We start from the raw sequence: 19,100 nt of genomic DNA on the forward strand, positions 1-19,100 counted from the left end.
GTTGGCGCCCCCTGGTGGCGGGCACCGCTCAGTACGGGGGACGAAGGCGCGCTAAACCAGGGCCGGGGCGCCCTCTCGTGGCTGAATACGAGACTGCAGCCCGGCGGAGCTCTCCCGCCCATCAGTCAACCCATCCCTGCTACGTTCATTCAATCGTATTTATTGAGCGCCTACTGTGTGCAGGGCACTGTACTAAGCGCTTGGGAAGTACAAGTCGGCAACATATAATCAATCAATCAATCAATCGTATTTATTGAGCGCTTACTGTGTGCAGAGCACTGGACTAAGCGCCTGGGAAGTCCAAGTTGGCAACATCTAGAGCCGGTCCCTACCCAACAGCGGGCTCACGGTCTAGAAGGGGGAGATAGACGACAAAACAAAACATATTAAACAAAATAAAATAAATAGAATAGATATGGACAAGTAACATAATAATAACGATGGCATTTATTAAGCGCTTACTATGTGCAAAGCACTGTTCTAAGCGCTGGGGGGATACAAGGTGATCAGGTTGCCCCACGGGGAGGCTCACAGTCCACCCCCATTTTACAGATGAGGGAACTGAGGCACAGAGAAGTTAAGTGACTTGCCCAAGGTCACACAGCTGGCAATTGGCGGAGCCGGGATTTGAACCCATGACCATTGACTCCAAAGCCCGGGCTCTTTCCATTGAAATGTCCCTGGGGTTCCCCTCTGTGGACTGGACAGGAATCATCATCATCAATTGTATTTATTGAGCGCTTACTGTGTGCAGAGCACTGTACTAAGCGCTTGGGAAGTCCAAGTTGGCAACATCTAGAGACAGTCCCTACCCAACAGTGGGCTCACAGTCTAAAAGGGGGAGACAGAGAACAAAACCAAACATACTAACAAAATAAAATAAATAGAATAGATGTGTACAAGTAAAATAAATCAATAAATAGAGTAATAAATCCGTACAAACATATATCCATATATCCAGGTGCTGTGGGGAAGGGAAGGAGGTAAGATGGGGGGGATGGAGAGGGGAACGAGGGGGAGAGGAAGGAAGGGGCTCAGTCTGGGAAGGCCTCGTGGAGGAGGTGAGCTCTCAGTAGGGCCCACAGCACCTGTATAGATGTATATATGTTTGTACAGATTTATTACTCTATTTTACTTGTACATATTTACTATTCTATTGATTTTATTTTGTTAATATGTTTTGTTTTGCTGTCTGTCTCCCCCTTCTCGACTGTGAGCCCGCTGTTGGGTAGGGACCGTCTCTAGATGTTGCCAACTTGGACTTCCCAAGCGCTTAGTCCAGTGCTCTGCACACAGTAAGGGCTCAATAAATACGATTAATTGATTGATTGATTTTCTTCCTCTTCCTCCCCCTCCCTCTTTCTCCTCTTCCTCCTCCCCTTTCCCTCCTCCCCCATTCCCTTCCCCCTTCCTCCCTCTCTCCCTCCGCCCCTCTCCCCCTCCATCCCCAAGGGAATTTGGGAATGTCGTTTCTTCCGGTTGCTTCCTTCCAGGGCCCTGGACGACACCTCCTTGTCCCCCCCGTTCCCAAACACACACCCTAGGGGTCAGAGGTCAGGGGTCAGGGGTCGGGGGCCTCGGGGGGAGGGTCTCAAGAGCATTTAAGGAGGAAAAATCAACCAGAATCCAGACTGTACACCCCTCCAGGGCAGGGGCTGTGCTTCATTCATTCATTCATTCACTCAATCGTATTTATTGAGCGCTTACTGGGTGCAGAGCACTGGACTAAGCGCTTGGGAAGTCCAATCAATCAATCAATCGTATTTATTGAGCGCTTACTGGGTGCAGAGCACTGGACTAAGCGCTTGGGAAGTCCAAGTTGGCAACATCTAGAGACGGTCCCTACCCGACAGCGGGCTCACGGTCGAGAAGGGGGAGACTGACGACAAAACACAACATGTGGACGGGTGTCAAGTCATCAGAATAAATAGAAAAAAAGCTAGATGATGATGATGATGATGATGATGATGATGGCATTTATTATTATTGGTACTAGTAGGACGGTCCCCCCCAAGACTGCAAACTTCAGCGGAGCTGCTAGGGTGGGGTCAGGGGTCAGGGGTGAAGGGTCAGCTGCTTTCCAGATGTTGGGCTCTCACGGCCCGGACCATCTGGCCGGGGGGGACGGCGGGGATGGGCTGTGTTGTGGACGCCCCCCTCCCCATCCCTCCGCCCGCCCCAGGGGCCAGCTGGTGACCACCCGCTCCTCCTCCTCCGCCGTCTCTGGGCAGGGGGGCCGGGCCCAGGAGGCGGGCTGGAGTCCCCCCCAGTCCTGCTGTGCAGCTGGCGAGACGGTCATCCCATCCATCCGTCCGTCCGTCCGTCCATCGGTGGTCCCTCCGGACCCCCGCGTCTCCCCCAGACCACAGTGAGTGACTATGGGGTGGACGGCGGAGGAGCAGAGGGGACTGAGCGCTTGGGAAGGACAAGGCGGCAACATCTAGAGACAGTCATTCATTCATTCAGTTATATTTACTGAGCGCCTACTGTGTGCCAACTTGTACTTCCCAAGCGCTTAGTGCAGTGCTCTGCACACGGTAAGCGCTCAATAAATATGATTGATGATGATGATGATCTAGAGTCAGCGCTCAATAAAGACGATCGATGATGATGATGATCTAGAGGCGGTCATTCGTTCATTCAGTTATATTTACTGAGCGCCTACTGTGTGCCAACTTGTACTTCCCAAGCGTTTAGTCCAGTGCTCTGCACACGGTAAGCGCTCAATAAATACGTTTGATGATGATGATGATCTAGAGGCGGTCATTCGTTCATTCAGTTATATTTACTGAGCACCTACTGTGTGCTAACTTGTACTTCCCAAGCGCTTAGTCCAGTGCTCTGCACACAGAAAGCGCTCAATAAATATGATTGATGATGATGATGATGATCTAGAGTCAGCGCTCAATAAATGCGATCGATGATGATGATGATCTAGAGGCGGTCATTCGTTCATTCAGTTATATTTACTGAGCGCCTACTGTGTGCCAACTTGTACTTCCCAAGCGCTTAGTGCAGTGCTCTGCACACAGAAAGCGCTCAATAAATACGATCGATGATGATGATGATGATGATGATGATGATGATGCAGAGCACTGGCGAAGTCCAAGTTGGCAACATCTAGAGACGGTCCCTACCCAACAACGGGCTTCCAGTCTAGAAGGGGGAGACATCCACTTTTGGGGGTCTCCACAGTGACCCTGTAGGGCGGGGGGTCAGGAAAGGGACCGGCTAACGGGGCTGGGGGCTCCAGGCCGTCTGATAATAATAATGATAATGATAATGATACTCTATTTATTTATTTATTTATTTTATTTGTCCATATCTATTCTATTTATCTTATTTTGTTAGTATGCTTGGTTTTGTTCTCTGTCTCCCCCTTTTAGACTGTGAGCCCACTGTTGGGTAGGGACTGTCTCTATATGTTGCCAATTTGTACTTCCCAAGCGCTTAGTACAGTGCTCTGCACATAGTAAGCGCTCAATAAATATGATTGATGATGATGATGATGATGCTCATGATAATGATAATAATAATGATAATAATAATGGCATTTATTAAGCACTTACTATGTGCCAAGCACCGTTCTAAGTGCTGGGGAGGTTACAAGGGGATCAGGTTGTCCCACGGGGGGCTCACAGTCTTCATCCCCGTTTGACAGATGAGGTCACTGAGGCCCAGAGAAGTGAGGTGACTTGCTCAAAGTCACCCAGCTGACAATTGGCGGAGCCGGGATTTGAACCCGTGACCTCTGCCTCCAAAGCCCGGGCTCTTTCCACTGAGCCACGCGGTCTGATGGGGGCTGAGGCCTCGGGAGACCCCCCAACTGCGAGAAGATGGAAGCTATTTCATCATCATCATAATAATGATAATAATAATGGTATTTTATTAGGCGCTTACTATGTGCAAAGCACCGTTCTAAGCGCTGGGGAGGTTACAAGGTGATCAGGTTGTCCCACGGGGGGCTCACAGTCTTCATCCCCATTTTCCAGATGAGGTCACTGGGGCCCAGAGAAGTGAAGCGACTTGCCCAAAGTCACACTGTGGTATTTATGAAGTGCTCACTATAATCATAACAGTAATAATCTAATAGTATCTATGTGGCAGGCACTGTACTAAGCGCTGGGGGAGATCCAAGCAAATCGGGTTGGACCCAGTCGCTGTCTCACGTGGGGCTCCTGGTCTTCATCCCCATTTTACAGATGAGGGAACTGAGGCCCAGAGAAGTGAAGTGACTTGCCCAAGGTCACCCAGCAGACAGGTGGCGGAGCCGGGATTAGAACCCACGACCTCTGGCTCCCAGACCCGGGCTTTACCTACTAGGCCAGGCTGCTTCTCTAATAATTGAGGTATTTTTAAAGTACTTACTATGTGCCAGGGACTGTACTAAATGCTGGAGGAGATGGCAATAATAATAATAATAATAATAATAATAATAATAATAATAATAATGATGGTGGTGGTATTTGTTAAGTTCTTACGATGTGCCTGGCACTGTACTAAGTGCTGGAGGAGATACTACTACTACTACTTCCCAAGCGCTTAGTACAGTGCTCTGCACACAGTAAGCGCTCAATAAATATGATTGATCATCATCATCATCAATCGTATTTATTGAGTGCTTACCGTGTGCAGAGCACTGTACTAAGCGCTTGGGAAGTACAAATTGGCAACATCTAGAGACAGCCCCTACCCAACAGCGGGCTCACAGTCTAAAAGGGGGGAGACAGAGAACAAAACCAAACATACTAACCAAATAAAATAAATAGAATAGACATGTACAAGTAAAATAAATAAATAAATTAATAGAGTAATAAATATGTCCAAACACATATATACATTCATATATATGAATGCATATGAATGTATATGAATTCATATATATGAATGTATTCATATATACATTCATCCTCCTCCTCATCATCAATCGTATTTATTGAGCGCTTACTGTGTGCAGAGCACTGTACTAAGCGCTTGGGAAGTACAAGTTGGCAACATCTAGAGACAGTCCCTACCCAACAGTGGGCTCACGGTCTAAAAGGGGGAGACTGAGAACAAAACCAAACATACTAACCAAATAAAATAAATAGAATAGATATGTACAAATAAAATAAATAAATAAATAAATAGAGTAATAAATATGTCCAAACATATATATACATTCATATATATGAATGCATATGAATTCATATATATGAATGTATTCATATATACATTCATCCTCCTCATCATCATCATCATCAATCATCATCATCATCATCAATCGTATTTATTGAGCGCTTACTATGTGCAGAGCACTGTACTAAGCGCTAGGGAAGTACAAATTGGCAACATATAGAGACAGTCCCTACCCAATCGTATTTATTGAGCGCTTACTATGTGCAGAGCACTGTACTAAGCGCTAGGGAAGTACAAATTGGCAACATATAGAGACAGTCCCTACCCAATCGTATTTATTGAGCGCTTACTATGTGCAGAGCACTGTACTAAGCGCTTGGGAAGTACAAATTGGCAACATCTAGAGACAGTCCCTACCCAACAGTGGGCTCACAGTCTACAAGGGGGATAGAGGAGGGAACTGAGGCCTAAAGAAGGGAAGTGACCGGTCCAAGGTCACACGGCAGACAGGCGGCGGAGCCGGGAGGAGAAAGCGGGTCCCTCTGGCTCCCAGGCCGGGGCTCTCCCGGCTAGGCCGTGCTATTTGCTAAGCGCTTCTTCTGGTCCCCGGGCTCGGGGGGCCGTGGGTGGCCTGGCACACGTAGCCTGTCACATCAGTAGCAGCGGATGATGGAAACCAGACGGGAACATCTGGTCCTCCTCGGCCGGTGTCCCTCGCACGCCCACCATCCCCTCCGGGGGGGCCCACTGGGATTCATCCATCCATTCAATCGTATTTATTGAGCGCTTACTGTGTGCGGAGCGCCGGACTAAGCGCTTGGGAAGTCCAAGTTGGCAACATCTAGAGACGGTCCCTACCCGACAGCGGGCTCACAGTCTAGAAGGGGGAGATGGACGACAAAACGAAACATATTAACAGAATACGATAAAGTTATTAGAGTAATAAATATGTACAAACATATATATTCATTCATTCATTCAATTGTATTTATTGAGCACTTACTGTGCGCAGAGCACTGGACTAAGCGCTTGGGAAGTCCAAGTCGGCGACATCTAGAGACGGTCCCTACCCGACAGCGGGCTCACAGTTGAGAAGGGGGAGATGGACAACAAAACAAAACATATTAACAGAATAAGATAAATAGAATAAATATGTACAAGGAAAATAGAGTAATAAATATGTACAAATATATATATATATATATATTCATTCATTCATTCAATCCTATTTATTGAGCGCTCACTGTGTGCAGAGCACTGGACTAAGCGCTTGGGAAGGACAAGTCGGCAACCTAGAGAGCCGGTCCCTCCCCAACAGCGGGCTCACAGTCGAGAAGGGGGAGATGGACAACAAAACAAAACACATTAAAACAGAATAAGATAAATAGAATAAATATGTACAAGTAAAACAGAGTAGTAAATATGTACAAACATATATATTCATTCATTCATTCAATCGTATTTATTGAGCGCTTACTGTGTGCAGAGCACTGGACTGAGCACTTGGGAAGTCCAAGTTGGCAATGTCTAGAGACGGTCCCTACCCGACAGCGGGCTGACAGTCTAGAATCAATCAATCAATCAATCAATCAATCAATCATATTTATTGAGCGCTTACTGTGCGCAGAGCATGGGACTAAGCGCTTGGGAAGTCCAAGTCGGCAACATCTAGAGACGGTCCCTGCCCGACAGCGGGCTCACAGTCTAGAAGGGGGAGATGGACAACAAAACAAAACATTTTAACAGAATAAGATACATAAATACGTACAAGTAAAATAGAGTAATAAATATGTACAAACATATATATTCATTCATTCGTATTTATTGAGCGCTTACTGTGTGCGGAGCACTGGACTAAGCGCTTGGGAAGTCCAAGTTGGCAACATCTAGAGACGGTCCCTACCGTCTCTATCTCCCCCAGCGCTTAGTACAATGCCTGCCACAGAGTAAATGCTTAGCAAATGCCATTATCATTAATTATAATTAATTATCATTATCAGTATTATTATTATTCGAACCCCGGCTCTGCCAATTGTCAGCTACAGTGTGACTTTGAGCAAGTCACTTCGCTTCTCTGGGCCTCAGTTTCCTCATCTGTAAAAGGGGGATGAAGACTGTGGGCCCCCCCATGGGACAACCTGATCACCTTGTAACCTCCCCAGCGCTTAGAACAGTGCTTGGCACATAGTAAGCGCTTAACAATGTCATTATTATTATTCTCGTTATTATTATCGTGGCTCAGTGGAAAGAGCCCGGGCTCTGGAGTCAGAGGTCGTGGGTTCAAATTCCGGCTCCGCCACTGGTCAGCTGGGTGACTTTGGGCAAGTCACTTCTCTGGGCCATATATATGTACGCATGTTTGTACATATTTGTTATTCTATTTATTTATTTATTTATTTTACTTGTACCTATCTATTCTATTTATTTGATTTTGTTAGTATGTTTGCTTTTGTTCTCTGTCTCCCCCTTTTAGACTGTGAGCCCACTGTTGGGTAGGGACTGTCTCTATATGTTGGCAACTTGTACTTCCCAAGCGCTTAGTCCAGCGCTCTGCACACAGTAAGCGCTCAATAAATACGATTGATGATGATGATGATGATTCCAGGCCCGGGGTGTGACGTGGGCCGGGGGTCGACGGCGGGACAGGCGAGAACGAAGTACGGTGAGGAGATTAGCGGCGGAGGAGCGGAATTTATTATTATTCAATAATAAAATAAATAGAATAGATATGTACAAGTAAAATAAATAAATAATAATAATAATAATGGCATTTGTTAAGCGCTTACTATGTGCAGAGCACTGTTCTAAGCGCTGGGGGGGGGGATACAAGGTGATCAAGTTGTCCCACGTGGGGCTCACAGTCTTATGATGATGATGGGCCTCAGTTCCCGCATCTGGAAAATGGGGATGAAGACCGGGAGCCCCACGGGGGGGACAATCTGATTACCTTGCATCTCCCCCAGCGCTTAGAACAGTGCTTGGCACATAGTAGGCGCTTAACAAATACCAACATTATTATTATATAATAATCGTACTTATTAATGAATACGATCACTAATAACGAATTAATTAATTTAAAATAATAAATAAATAAATAAATATTAATAAATGATCGTGTTTATTATATATTATTATTATAACTGTAATCCAGCCGCCCACCCTCCCCACTCAAAGGCTCTCGCCTTTGGTCAAGAGGCCTGGGGCTCTTGCGCCTGCAGTGCTCTATTCGGCCAGCAGACGGCGACTAGCACATAGTAAGCGCTTAGCAAATAACCAGTCATTCATTCATTCATTCACTCATTCATTCATTTATTCACTCATTCATTCATTCAATCGTAATAATAATAATAATAATGATGGCATTTGTTAAGCGCTTACTATGTGCAGGGCACTGTTCTAAGCGCTGGGGGGGATACAAGGTGATCAAGTTGTCCCACGGGGGGCTCCCAGTCTTCATCCCCATTTTCCAGATGAGGGAACTGAGGCTCAGAGAAGTGAAGCGACCCGCCCAAGGTCACACAGCAGACATGCGGTGGAGCCGGGATTCGAACCCATGACCTCCGACTCCAAAGCCCGGGCTCTTTCCACTGAGCCGCGCTGCTTCTCGAATGGGGAGGAAGACGGTGGGCCCCACGTGGGATCACCTTGCATCCTCCCCAGCGCTTAGAACAGTGCCTGGCACGTAGTAAGCGCTTAACAAATGCCAATCAATCTATCAATCAGTCGTACTTATTGAGCACTTACTGTGCGCAGAGCACTGTACTAAGCGCTTGGGAAGTCCAAGTTGGCAACATCTAGAGACGGCCCCTACCCGACAGTGGGCTCATCATCATCACCAATCATATTTATTGAGCGCTTACTGTGCACAGAGCACTGTACTAAGCGCTTGGGAAGTCCAAGCTGGCAACATCTAGAGACGGTCCCTACCCGACAGCGGGCTCGCAGTCTAGAAGGGGGAGACAGAGAACAAAACAAAACATATTCACAAAATAAAATAAGCCAACATTATTACTGTTATTATTAGGCACTATTATTTATTATATAATAATAAATTATTATAATTATAGTATAAATAATTATGATAATTATATTATTAATAATATTGTTATTGTTATTATTAAAGAATTAAAGCTGTGCAGATGTTTTCCGCATGGCGAACCCTGGCGAAGGGAGGACGGCGGGGGTCCTTCGTCATCCTCCGAGCGGTCCACGGCCCCGGGGGTCCAGGTAAGGGAAACAGTGCGGCCTAGAAGCAGCCTGCCTCAGTGGAAAGGGCCCGGGCTTTGGAGTCGGAGGTCACGGGTTCAAATCCCGGCTCCGCCAACTGCCAGCTGGGTCACTTGGGGCAGGTCGCTTCACTTCTCTGGGCCTCAGTGACCTCATCTGGAAAATGGGGATGAAGACCGGGAGCCCCCGGTGGGACAGCCTGATCACCTTGGAACCTTCCCCAGCGCTTAGAACAGTGCTTTGCACATAGTAAGCGCTTAATAAATGCCATTATTATTATTATTATAATTCCCAGCTCCGCCAATTGTCAGCTGGGTGACTTTGGGCAAGTCACTTCACTTCTCTGGGCCTCAGTTACCTCATCTGTAAAATGGGGATGAAGACTGTTAGCCCCACGTGGGACAACCTGATCACCTTGTAACCTCCCCAGCACTTAGAACAGTGCTTTGCACATAGTAAGCACTTAATAAATGCCATTATTATTATTATAATTCCCAGCTCCGCCAATTGTCAGCTGGGTGACTTTGGGCAAGTCACTTCACTTCTCTGGGCCTCAGTTCCCTCATCTGTAAAATGGGGATGAAGACTGTTAGCCCCACGTGGGACAACCTGATCACCTTGTAACCTCCCCAGCGCTTATGAGGTAACTGAGGCCCAGAGAAGTGAAGTGACTCGCCCAAAGTCACACAGCTGGCTATTGGCGGAGCTGGGATTTGAACCCCTGACCTCTGACTCCAAAGCCCGGGCTCTTTCCATGGAGCCACCCTGCTTCTCAGCGTGAAGATGAAGACTGTGAGCCCCATGTGGGACAACCTGATCACCTTGTATCCTTCCCAGCGCTTAGAACAGTGCTTTGCACATAGTAGGAGCTTATCAAATGCCATCGTAATTATTATTCAAAAAAAAAAAAAGACCACGCTGCTTCTCAACGTGAAGATGAAGACTGTGAGCCCCATGTGGGACAACCTGATCACCTTGTATCCTTCCCAGCGCTTAGAACAGTGCTTTGCACATAGTAGGAGCTTAACAAATGCCATCATAATTATTATTCCAAAAAAAAGACCACGCTGCTTCTCAACGTGAAGATGAAGACTGTGAGCCCCATGTGGGACAACCTGATCACCTTGTATCCTTCCCAGCGCTTAGAACAGTGCTTTGCACATAGTAGGAGCTTAACAAATGCCATCATAATTATTATTCCAAAAGAAAGACCCCCTCCTGTGCCCCTCAAGCCTGGTAAGGGTGGACTGTGAGCCCCACGTGGGACAACCTGATCACCTTGCATCCTTCCCAGTGCTTAGAACAGTGCTTTGCACATAGTAGGAGCTTAACAAATGCCATCATAAGTATTATTCATCATCATCATCATCAATCGTATTTATTGAGCGCTTACTGTGTGCAGAGCACTGTACTATTCAAAAAAAAAAGACCCCCTCCTTTGCCCCTCAAGCCTGGTAAGGGTGGACCTGGGGGTGTATTGGTGGATAATAATAATAATAATACTGATGGTATTTGTTAAGCACTTACTATGTACAAAGCACTGTTCTAAGCGCTGGGGAGGTTCCAAGGTGATCAGGTTGTCCCCCGGGGGCCTCACAGTCTTCATCCCCGTTTTCCAGATGAGGGAACTGAGGCCCAGAGAAGTGAAGCGACTGGCCCAAAGTCACCCAGCTGACAGTTGGTGGAGCGGGGGTTTGAACCCATGACCTTGGACTCCAAAGCCCGGGCTCTTTCCACGGAGTCACGCTGCTTCTCAGCGTGAAGATGAGGACTGTGAGCCCCATGTGGGACAACCTGTTCACCTTGTATCCTTCCCAGGGCTTAGAACAGTGCTTTGCACATAGTAAGAGCTTAACAAATGCTATCATAATTATTATTCAAAAAAAAAAAGACCCCCTCCTGTACCCCTCAAGCCTGGTAGGGGTGGACCTGGGGGTGTATCGGTGGATAATAATAATAATAATAATGATGGTATTTGTTAAGCACTTACTATGTACAAAGCACTGTTCTAAGCGCTGGGGAGGTTACAAGGTGATCCGGTTGTCCCATGGGGGGCTCCCAGTCTTCATCCCCGTTTTCCAGATGAGGGAACTGAGGCCCAGAGAAGTGAAGCGACTGGCCCAAAGTCACCCAGCTGACAGTTGGCGGGGCGGGGATTTGAACCCATGACCTCGGACTCCAAAGTTTGGGTTCTTTTTGCACTGAGCCGCGCTGTTTCTCGCTTCCCCCCTCCCGACCCCCCAGGGCCCGGTGAGGGGGACCCAGGCTTCCCGCCGCCCCCCACGAGGCGCAGCTACCCCCTGCCCCAGGAGCCTTGGCGGCGGGACCTCCGGCCCGAGGAGCGGGTGCTCAAGGAGAAGGAGAAGGGGGCCTGGACTCAGCTCAGCCGCGAGGAGAAAGTTGTCCGTATGTGCCGGGCCGGGGGGTGGACTCGTGGGTGGATTGGGGGTAGACTGGGTGGGGGTCCATAGCGTACGGGAGGGTCCGGGGGGCCCGAACCGCCCCCCAGCTCCGGCCACCACAGAAGCAGCACGGCCTAGGAGACAGATCACCTGGGTTCATTCATTCATTCATTCACTCAATCGTATTTATTGAGCGCTTACTGTGTGCGGAGCACTGGACTAAGCGCTTGGGAAGTCCAAGTTGGCAACATCTAGGGACGGTCCCTACCCAAAAGACACGCACCGCCCAAGGTCACCCAGCGGACTAGTAGCGTGGCCGGGATGAGAACCCAGCTTCTCCGAATCCCAGTCCCGCTAGGCCGCTCCGGGTTGTTGGGCAGGGGGTTGGGATGCGGGTGGGTGGGCTGGGGGCTGGGGGGGCGTCCTCTAAGTTGCCCCCACGCCTCGCGCAGTGTATCGCCTCCAGTTCCCGCAGACCCTGGCGGAGGCGAAGAGGCCGTCCGGCGAGTGGAAGGCCGTCCTTGGGGGCTTCTTCTTCTTCCTGGGCCTCACGGCGCTCATGATGGCGTGGCAGCGAGTGTACGGTGAGCCGGGGGGCGGAGGAGGGGTGACCCCCCCCAAACCTTCCGGGGGTGATGGGAAGGGGAGAGGTGGTACCCTGGGGGGCGGGGATTGCAGGAGGACGGATGAGGGGTGACGGGAGAGGCCTGGTCATCATCAGCATTCCTTAGGCCTCGGTTTCCTCATCTGTAAAATGGACTTCTCCTCCCCGCCTTCTCTTCTGGTGTCCGTTAAGTGCTTACTGCATGCCAGGCGCGGTGCTCAGCGCTTAGACTGGCAGCCCCATGGAGGGCAGGGATTTGCCCCGGGGGGTGACGGGAAGGCAGGGAGGCAGGGCCCCGGGGGATTGTGGGAGGATGGAGAGGGGGATTGTGGGAGGATGGAGAGTGGGTGCCCCGAGGAATTGTGGGAGGATGGAGAGGGGGTACCCCAAGGGTGGGAAGGGTGATGGGAAGGCAGAGGGGCAGCGCCCCAGGGGATTGTGGGAGGATGAAGAGTGGGTGCCCCGGGGGATTGTGGTAGGGTGGAGAGGGGCAGCGCCCCGGGGGATTGTGGGAGGATGGAGAGAGGGTGCCCCTGCGGATTGTGGGAGGGTGGAGAGGGGGATTGTGGGAGGATGGAGAATGGGTGCCCGGAGGGATTGTGGGAGGGTGGAGAGGGGGTACCCCAAGGGTGGGCAGGGTGATGGGAAAGCAGAGGGGCAGCACCCCAGGGGATTGTGGGAGGATGGAGAGGGGGTGCCCCGGGGGATTGTGGGAGGATGGAGAGTGGGTGCCCCGGGGGATTGTGGGAGGATGGAGAGTGGGTGCCCCGGGGGATTGTGGGAGGATGGACAGTAGATGCCCCGAGGGATTGTGGGAGGATGGAGGGGGGTATCCCAAGGGCGGGCAGGGTGATGGGAAGGCAGAGGGGCAGCGCCCCGGGGGATTGTGGGAGGATGGAGAGGAGGTGCCCGGGGGGATTGTGGGAGGGTGGAGAGTGGGTGCCCCGAGGGATTGTGGGAGGATGGAGAGGGGGTACCCCAAGGGTGGGCAGGGTGATGGGAAGGCAGAGGGGCAGCACCCCGGGGGATTGTGGGAGGATGGAGAGGCTGTACCCCAAGGGTGGGCAGGGTGATGGGAAGGCAGAGAGGTAGCACCCTGGGGGATTGTGGGAGGATGGAGAGGGGGTGCCCCGGGGGATTGTGGGAGGATGGAGGGGGGTACCCCAAGGGTGGGCAGGGTGATGGGAAGGCAGAGGGGCAGTGCCCTGGGGGATTGTGGGAGGCTGGAGAGGGGGTGCCCTTGGGGGTGATGGGAAGGCAGAGAGGCAGGGCTCCCCGTGTTGTCCTGCTGTAACAGTGTCCCCGGAGAAGCCCCCGACCCTGTCGGCCACGTGGAAGGCCCAGCAGCTGCGCCGGAGCCTGGACATGAAGGCCAATCCCATCCAGGGCCTCGCCTCCAAGTGGGATTACCACCGCGACCAGTGGAAGAAGAAGTAGTGACGGGGTCCACCGGGGACGGGACCCCCCGTCCGGCCCGGACCCCCTCCTCAATAAAATCCTGCCCGGCCCCCGGCCCCTCGGGCCTCCAATAATAATGCCAACAAAGATGATGGTCTCTGTTCAGCGCTTACTACTACTACTACTACTACTACTACTACTACTACTACTACTACTACTACTAGCATTTGTTAAGGGCTTACTATGTGCAAAGCACTGTTCTAAGCGCTGGGGAGGTTGCATGGTGATCGGGTTGTCCCACGGAGGGGCTCACACAATTTTCATCCCCCATTTTCCAGATGAGGTCACTGAAGCACTTAGTACAGTGCAAGCGCTTAGTACAGTGCTCTGCACACAGTAAGCGCTCAATAAATACGATTGAGTGATTGATTGATTGAAGCCCAGAGAAGTGACGTGACTTGCCCAAAGTCACACAGCTGACAGGTGGCAGAGCCAGGATTCGAACCCATGATGATGATGACGGCATTTATTAAGCACTTACTCTATGCCAAGCACTGTTCTAAGCGCTGGGGAGGCTACAAGGTGATCAGGTTGTGCCCCCGGGGCGCTCCCAGTCTTCATCCCCATTTTCCAGATGAGGGAACTGAGGCCCAGAGAAGTGAAGCGACTTGCCCCAAGTCACACAGCTGACACCTGGCGGAGCCGGGATTTGAACCCACGACCTCTTGACTCCAAAGCCCGGGCTCTTTCCACTGAGCCACGCTGCTTCTCTACTCACTAGGACGGGGTCTGGGTCCAACCTGATTCATTCCATCGTACTTATGTTTCCAACTGGTACTTCCCAAGCGCTTAGTACAGTGCTCTGCACACAGTAAGCACTCAATAAATAGGATTGATTGATTTATTGAGCGCTTCACGGGTGCAGAGCGCCGTGAGTCTGCAATACAACCATATAACCGACGCATCCCCTGCCCACAGTGAGCTTAGAAGTTTGGATCGATCTCCCTCGGCGCTTCAAACAGTCCTTGACACGTAGTAAGCGCCCCACAATTACCCTCATCGTCGGGGGGTCTTCATTCCCGCTTCCCCCCCGGAAGAGCCACGCGAGACACACGCGGTCGCTGCGAATCCAACACGGTTTATTAGAGAATCTGCATTTTCACCGGCACACAAACTATTCCAAAAAGAGTCGGGGGTGGGAAGGGAGATGGGGGGGACCGACCGCGATGGCCGCCGCTCCCGGCCTGCCTCAGTTTCCCCCCCTCCCCGCCCCCGGAACTACCTGTCCCGCGTCCCACCTGGTTGGCTTCACACATAAATACAGACACACGCTTAACAAAAATAGTATATCGTATTCACATGGAATAAAAACTAGTCTCAAATATGTACAGCGAAGACGAGGCCGTGGTACACGGGAGAAGCGGGCCGGGGGTGGGCGCGGGAAGGGTCCGGGTTCTAATCCCGCCGCCGCCCCGCCGGGTGACCTTGGCCCAGTCACTGCCCTTCTCTGGGCCTCCGTTTCCTCCTCTGTCCAATGGGTTGGGAGGGGGGGGGCCCGTATGGGACGGGGATCAGGCCCGCCATCCTCCCCACGGCGCTTAGCACAGTGCTTGGCACGGAGTAAGTGCTCCACAAATAGCACAGGGAGTAGTGGCGGGGAGAGTGGGGGCGGCGGGGGAGATTTTTTCATTTTATGGTAGTTAAGCGCTTACTAGGTGCCGGGCACTGTACTAAGCGGCGGGGGAGAGCCAAGCTAATGGGGTCGGACACGGTTCCTGTCCCACGTGGGGGCTCCCGGTCTTCATCCCCATTTGACAGAGGAGGGAACTGAGGCCCGGAGGAGGGAAGTGACTGGGCCAAGGTCACCCGGCAGATAAGGGGCAGAGTCAGGATTAGAACCCAGATCCTCTCAGCCCCGGGTTTGACCCATTAGGCCGCGCCGCTTCTCTTTTGGCCGTGACTTTTATCCTTCCGGCTCCATCCTCCCTCTCCCTCCTCCGGTCCTCGTCTTCCCTCCCTGATCCCAGGATTGCTCCGGGGTAGGGGCGGGGGCGGGACGGGCAGGAGCTCAGTACAGTGCTCCCCACCCAGGAGGCGCTCAGCAAGTAGCACGGCCTAGACCGTCAGCTCGTCGCGGGCAGGGAAGGTGACTACCGGCTCTTATCTTGGACTCTCCCAAGCGCTTAGCACGGCGCTTGGCACCCGGGAGGCGCTCAATGAATCATCAATCGTACTTATTGAGCGCTTACTATGTGCAGAGCACTGTACTAAGCGCTTAATAAATACCAACGATTGATAGATGGTACGATTCTGGAGGGCGGGGGTCGTGCTTACTGGCTCTCTTGGACTCCCCCCAAGCGCCCAGTCCGGTGCTCTGAACTCGAAAGGCGTCCAATAAATAGTACTGTTGGATAGACGGGAAGCTCCTTGGGGGCAGGGATCCTGTCTTGTAATCTACCGTACTCCCCGGCAAAGCGCTTGGTACGGGGTTCTGCACACAGAAGGCGCCCAATAAATAGCACTGATAAGCTCCAATAAATAGCACTTATAGTAAGCTCCTTGGGGGCAGGAATCGTGTCTACCGGCTCTACCGCATTCTCCCAAGCGTTTAGTACGCTGCGCCGCACAGGCAGAAGGCGCCCAATAAATAGTATTGATGGATAGACCGTAAGCTCCATCAGGGCAGCAGGGACCACGTCTACCAGCTCTAATGCTCTCCCGAGCGCTCAGTACAGTGCTCGGCACACAGCGGACCGTCAGCTCCTTGAGGGCAGGGATTGGATGATAATAATAATAATAATAATGGCATTTGTTAAGCGCTTACTATGTGCAAAGCACTGTTCTAAGCGCTGGGGGGGATACAGGGTGATCAGGTTGTCCCACGTGGGGCTCACGGTCATAATCCCCATTTTACAGATGAGGTCACTGAGGTTCAGAGAAGTGACTTGGATTAGTTCGATCGGACTCTCCCAGGCGCTCAGTCTACTGTTCAGTACCCAGCAGGCGCTCAACAGATAGCACGGTTGGATCGTGAGCTCCCGGAAGGCAGGGCCTCGTGTCTACTATCCCAGCTCCGCCAATTAGCTGTGTGACTCTGGGCAAGTCACTTCACTTCTCTGGGCCTCAGTTACCTCATCTGGAAAATGGGGATGAAGACTGTGAGCCCCCCGTGGGACAACTCGATCAACTTGTAACCTCCCCAGCGCTTAGAACGGTGCTTTGCAATCAACCAATCGTATTTATTGAGCGCTTACTGTGTGCAGAGCACTGGACTAAGCGCTTGGGAAGTACAAGTTGGCAACATATACAGTCCCTACCCAACAGTGGGCTCACAGCGCACATAGTAAGCGCTTAATAAACGCCATTATTATTATTACTAACTTTCTTGGACTCCCCCAGGAGCCCAGCCCAGAGACGCGCAATTGGTGGGTGCTCAATAAATAGCTCGGATAGATTGATCGTAAGCTCCTTGAGGTCAGGGAGGGGGTCTACCGGTTTCCGGAGCCTGGGCGGGAGCGGTCCTGCTTCTCCGGCCGCTGAGGGATCCGGGGGGACGGGAATCGTCCCTGCTTCTCCCGGGAATGGGGGAGGTGGTGGGGGAGGGAGGGAGGGAATTATGGGGGGCAGTGGGGAGGAGGCTGGGGGGCGGAGCTGGCCGTGCGCCCCCCATCCCATTTGGGGCTGGGGTCCTGGGGGGCCGGCTGTTGGACCAGTCAAGACAACCCGGAGCGTCGGGAGCGCTGCCCCAGGCGTCGCTGGGATCCGTGGCCGGGAAGCATCATCATCATCCCCTTCAGAATAATAATTATGGTACACATTAAGCACTTACTATGTGCCAAGCGCCGTTCTAAGCGCTGGGGTGGATGCAGGCTAATCGGGTTGCTCACGGTCCCCGTCCCCGGTGGGGCTCACGGTCTCCATCCCCGTTTCACGGAGGAGGGCACCGAGGCCCAGAGAAGTGAAGCGGCCGGCCCAGGGTCACACAGCAGACAAGGGGCAGAGCCGGGATGGGAACCCCCGACCTCCGATTCCCCTGCCCGGGCTCTGCCCGCTCGGCCACGCTGCTTCTCGGCCCCGCATCCGAGGGTCCTCAGGACAGCCCCCCGGGTTCCGACCTCGGACGGGTCGCTTGTCTTCCCCGGGCCTCAGTTTCCTCCTCCGTGGTCCGGTCCCCGGGCGCTCCTTTGACCCGACTGGGTCTCCTTCGGTGCTTGGGGCGCGATTCAGAGACCCCGCCCCGGGTCTTCGTCTCGTTCCCCCGGGGACGGAAGAGGGGAGGCGAGAGGGTCTGCCCCGAGCCCCCCGCCGCTTCGAGGGAGGTCAGGGCAGACCCTCCGCGCCTCCTCTTCCTCCTCCTCGCTGCAACGAGCGCAATTCGCCGCCCTCCATCCTCATCCCAGCTCTTCCCGGAGCTGCTGAGGGCGGGGAGGGGGGTCAGCAAGGGGCGGTGGGAAAGGCAGGCCTGTGTGTAGGAGGGGGGTGGGAAATGACTTATCCTGGTCACGCTGGAGGAAAACAAAGCTGGTTTATTCTTTTTCCAGGGACCCGAGCCCTAAAGATCCTTTTAATCGTCTCTGAGGCGGCCGGGCGGCTCGTCTGGGGGCGCGGAGGCCCCCGCCCTGGGACGGGGCTCTCCCTCCCTGAGGGGAGAGCGGACGGGTTGACAGGTCCCTCCTTGAGGGGACGGCTGTCCGGCCCGGGGTGTCCTTCCCTGAGGGGAGAGCTGTCGGGTCGGGGCGTCCCTCCCTGACCGGAGGGCTGACAGGCTAACGTGTCAGTCCTTGAGGGGAGAGCTAATGGTTTGGGGTGTCCCTCCCTGACGGGAGAGCTGACAGACTAACGTGTCCGTCCTTGAGGGGACAACTAATGGGGCGGGGTGTCCCTCCCTGAGGGGAGAGCGGCCGGGCCGGGGTGTCCCTCCCTGAGGGGAGGGCGGCCGGGGCCGGGGTGACCCTCCCTGAGGGGAGACTTGATGGGGTGGGATGACCTTCCCCGAGGGGAGAGCTGACAGGCTAACGTGTCCCTCCCCGAGGGGACAGCTGATGGGGCGGAATGTCCCTCCATGAGGGGAGAGCGGCCGGCCCGGGGTGACCCTCCCTGAGGGGAGAGCTGATGGGTCAGGGTGTCCCTCCCCGAGGGGAGAGCTGATGGGGTGGGGTGTCCCTCCCTGAGGGGAGAGCTGATGGGGTGGGGTGTCCCTCCCTGAGGGGAGACCTGCCGGACCGGGGTGACCCTCCCTGAGGGGAGAGCTGATGGGTCAGGGTGTCCCTCCCCGAGGGAAGAGCTGATGGGGTGGGGTGTCCCTCCCTGAGGGGAGACCTGCCGGACCGGGGTGACCCTCCCTGAGGGGA

General features: G+C 52.7%; 1 protein-coding gene across 1 annotated transcript; it reads left to right on the forward strand.

The window, feature by feature from the left end:
- Nucleotides 1-2,351: 2,351 nt before the first annotated feature.
- On the forward strand, nt 2,352-13,854 carry LOC119931812. Its single transcript, XM_038750713.1, has 5 exons — nt 2,352-2,368; nt 9,242-9,345; nt 11,590-11,751; nt 12,200-12,331; nt 13,649-13,854. Exons 2-5 carry the CDS (start codon nt 9,258-9,260, stop codon nt 13,786-13,788), a joined length of 522 nt encoding a protein of 173 aa, XP_038606641.1. The 5' UTR covers nt 2,352-2,368; nt 9,242-9,257; the 3' UTR covers nt 13,789-13,854.
- Nucleotides 13,855-19,100: the final 5,246 nt, after the last annotated feature.

Source organism: Tachyglossus aculeatus, chromosome 8 (genome assembly GCF_015852505.1).
Source record: "Tachyglossus aculeatus isolate mTacAcu1 chromosome 8, mTacAcu1.pri, whole genome shotgun sequence".
Classification (NCBI taxonomy): domain Eukaryota; kingdom Metazoa; phylum Chordata; class Mammalia; order Monotremata; family Tachyglossidae; genus Tachyglossus; species Tachyglossus aculeatus.

Coding starts and splice junctions, on each gene's coding strand:
- LOC119931812 (XM_038750713.1), top strand. CDS start 9,258: ATGTTTTCCGCATGGCGAACCCTGGCGAAGGGAGGACGGCGGGGGTCC. Junction 11,752..12,199: donor CCGCGAGGAGAAAGTTGTCC/GTATGTGCCGGG, acceptor CGCCTCGCGCAG/TGTATCGCCTCCAGTTCCCG. Junction 12,332..13,648: donor GGCGTGGCAGCGAGTGTACG/GTGAGCCGGGGG, acceptor CTGCTGTAACAG/TGTCCCCGGAGAAGCCCCCG.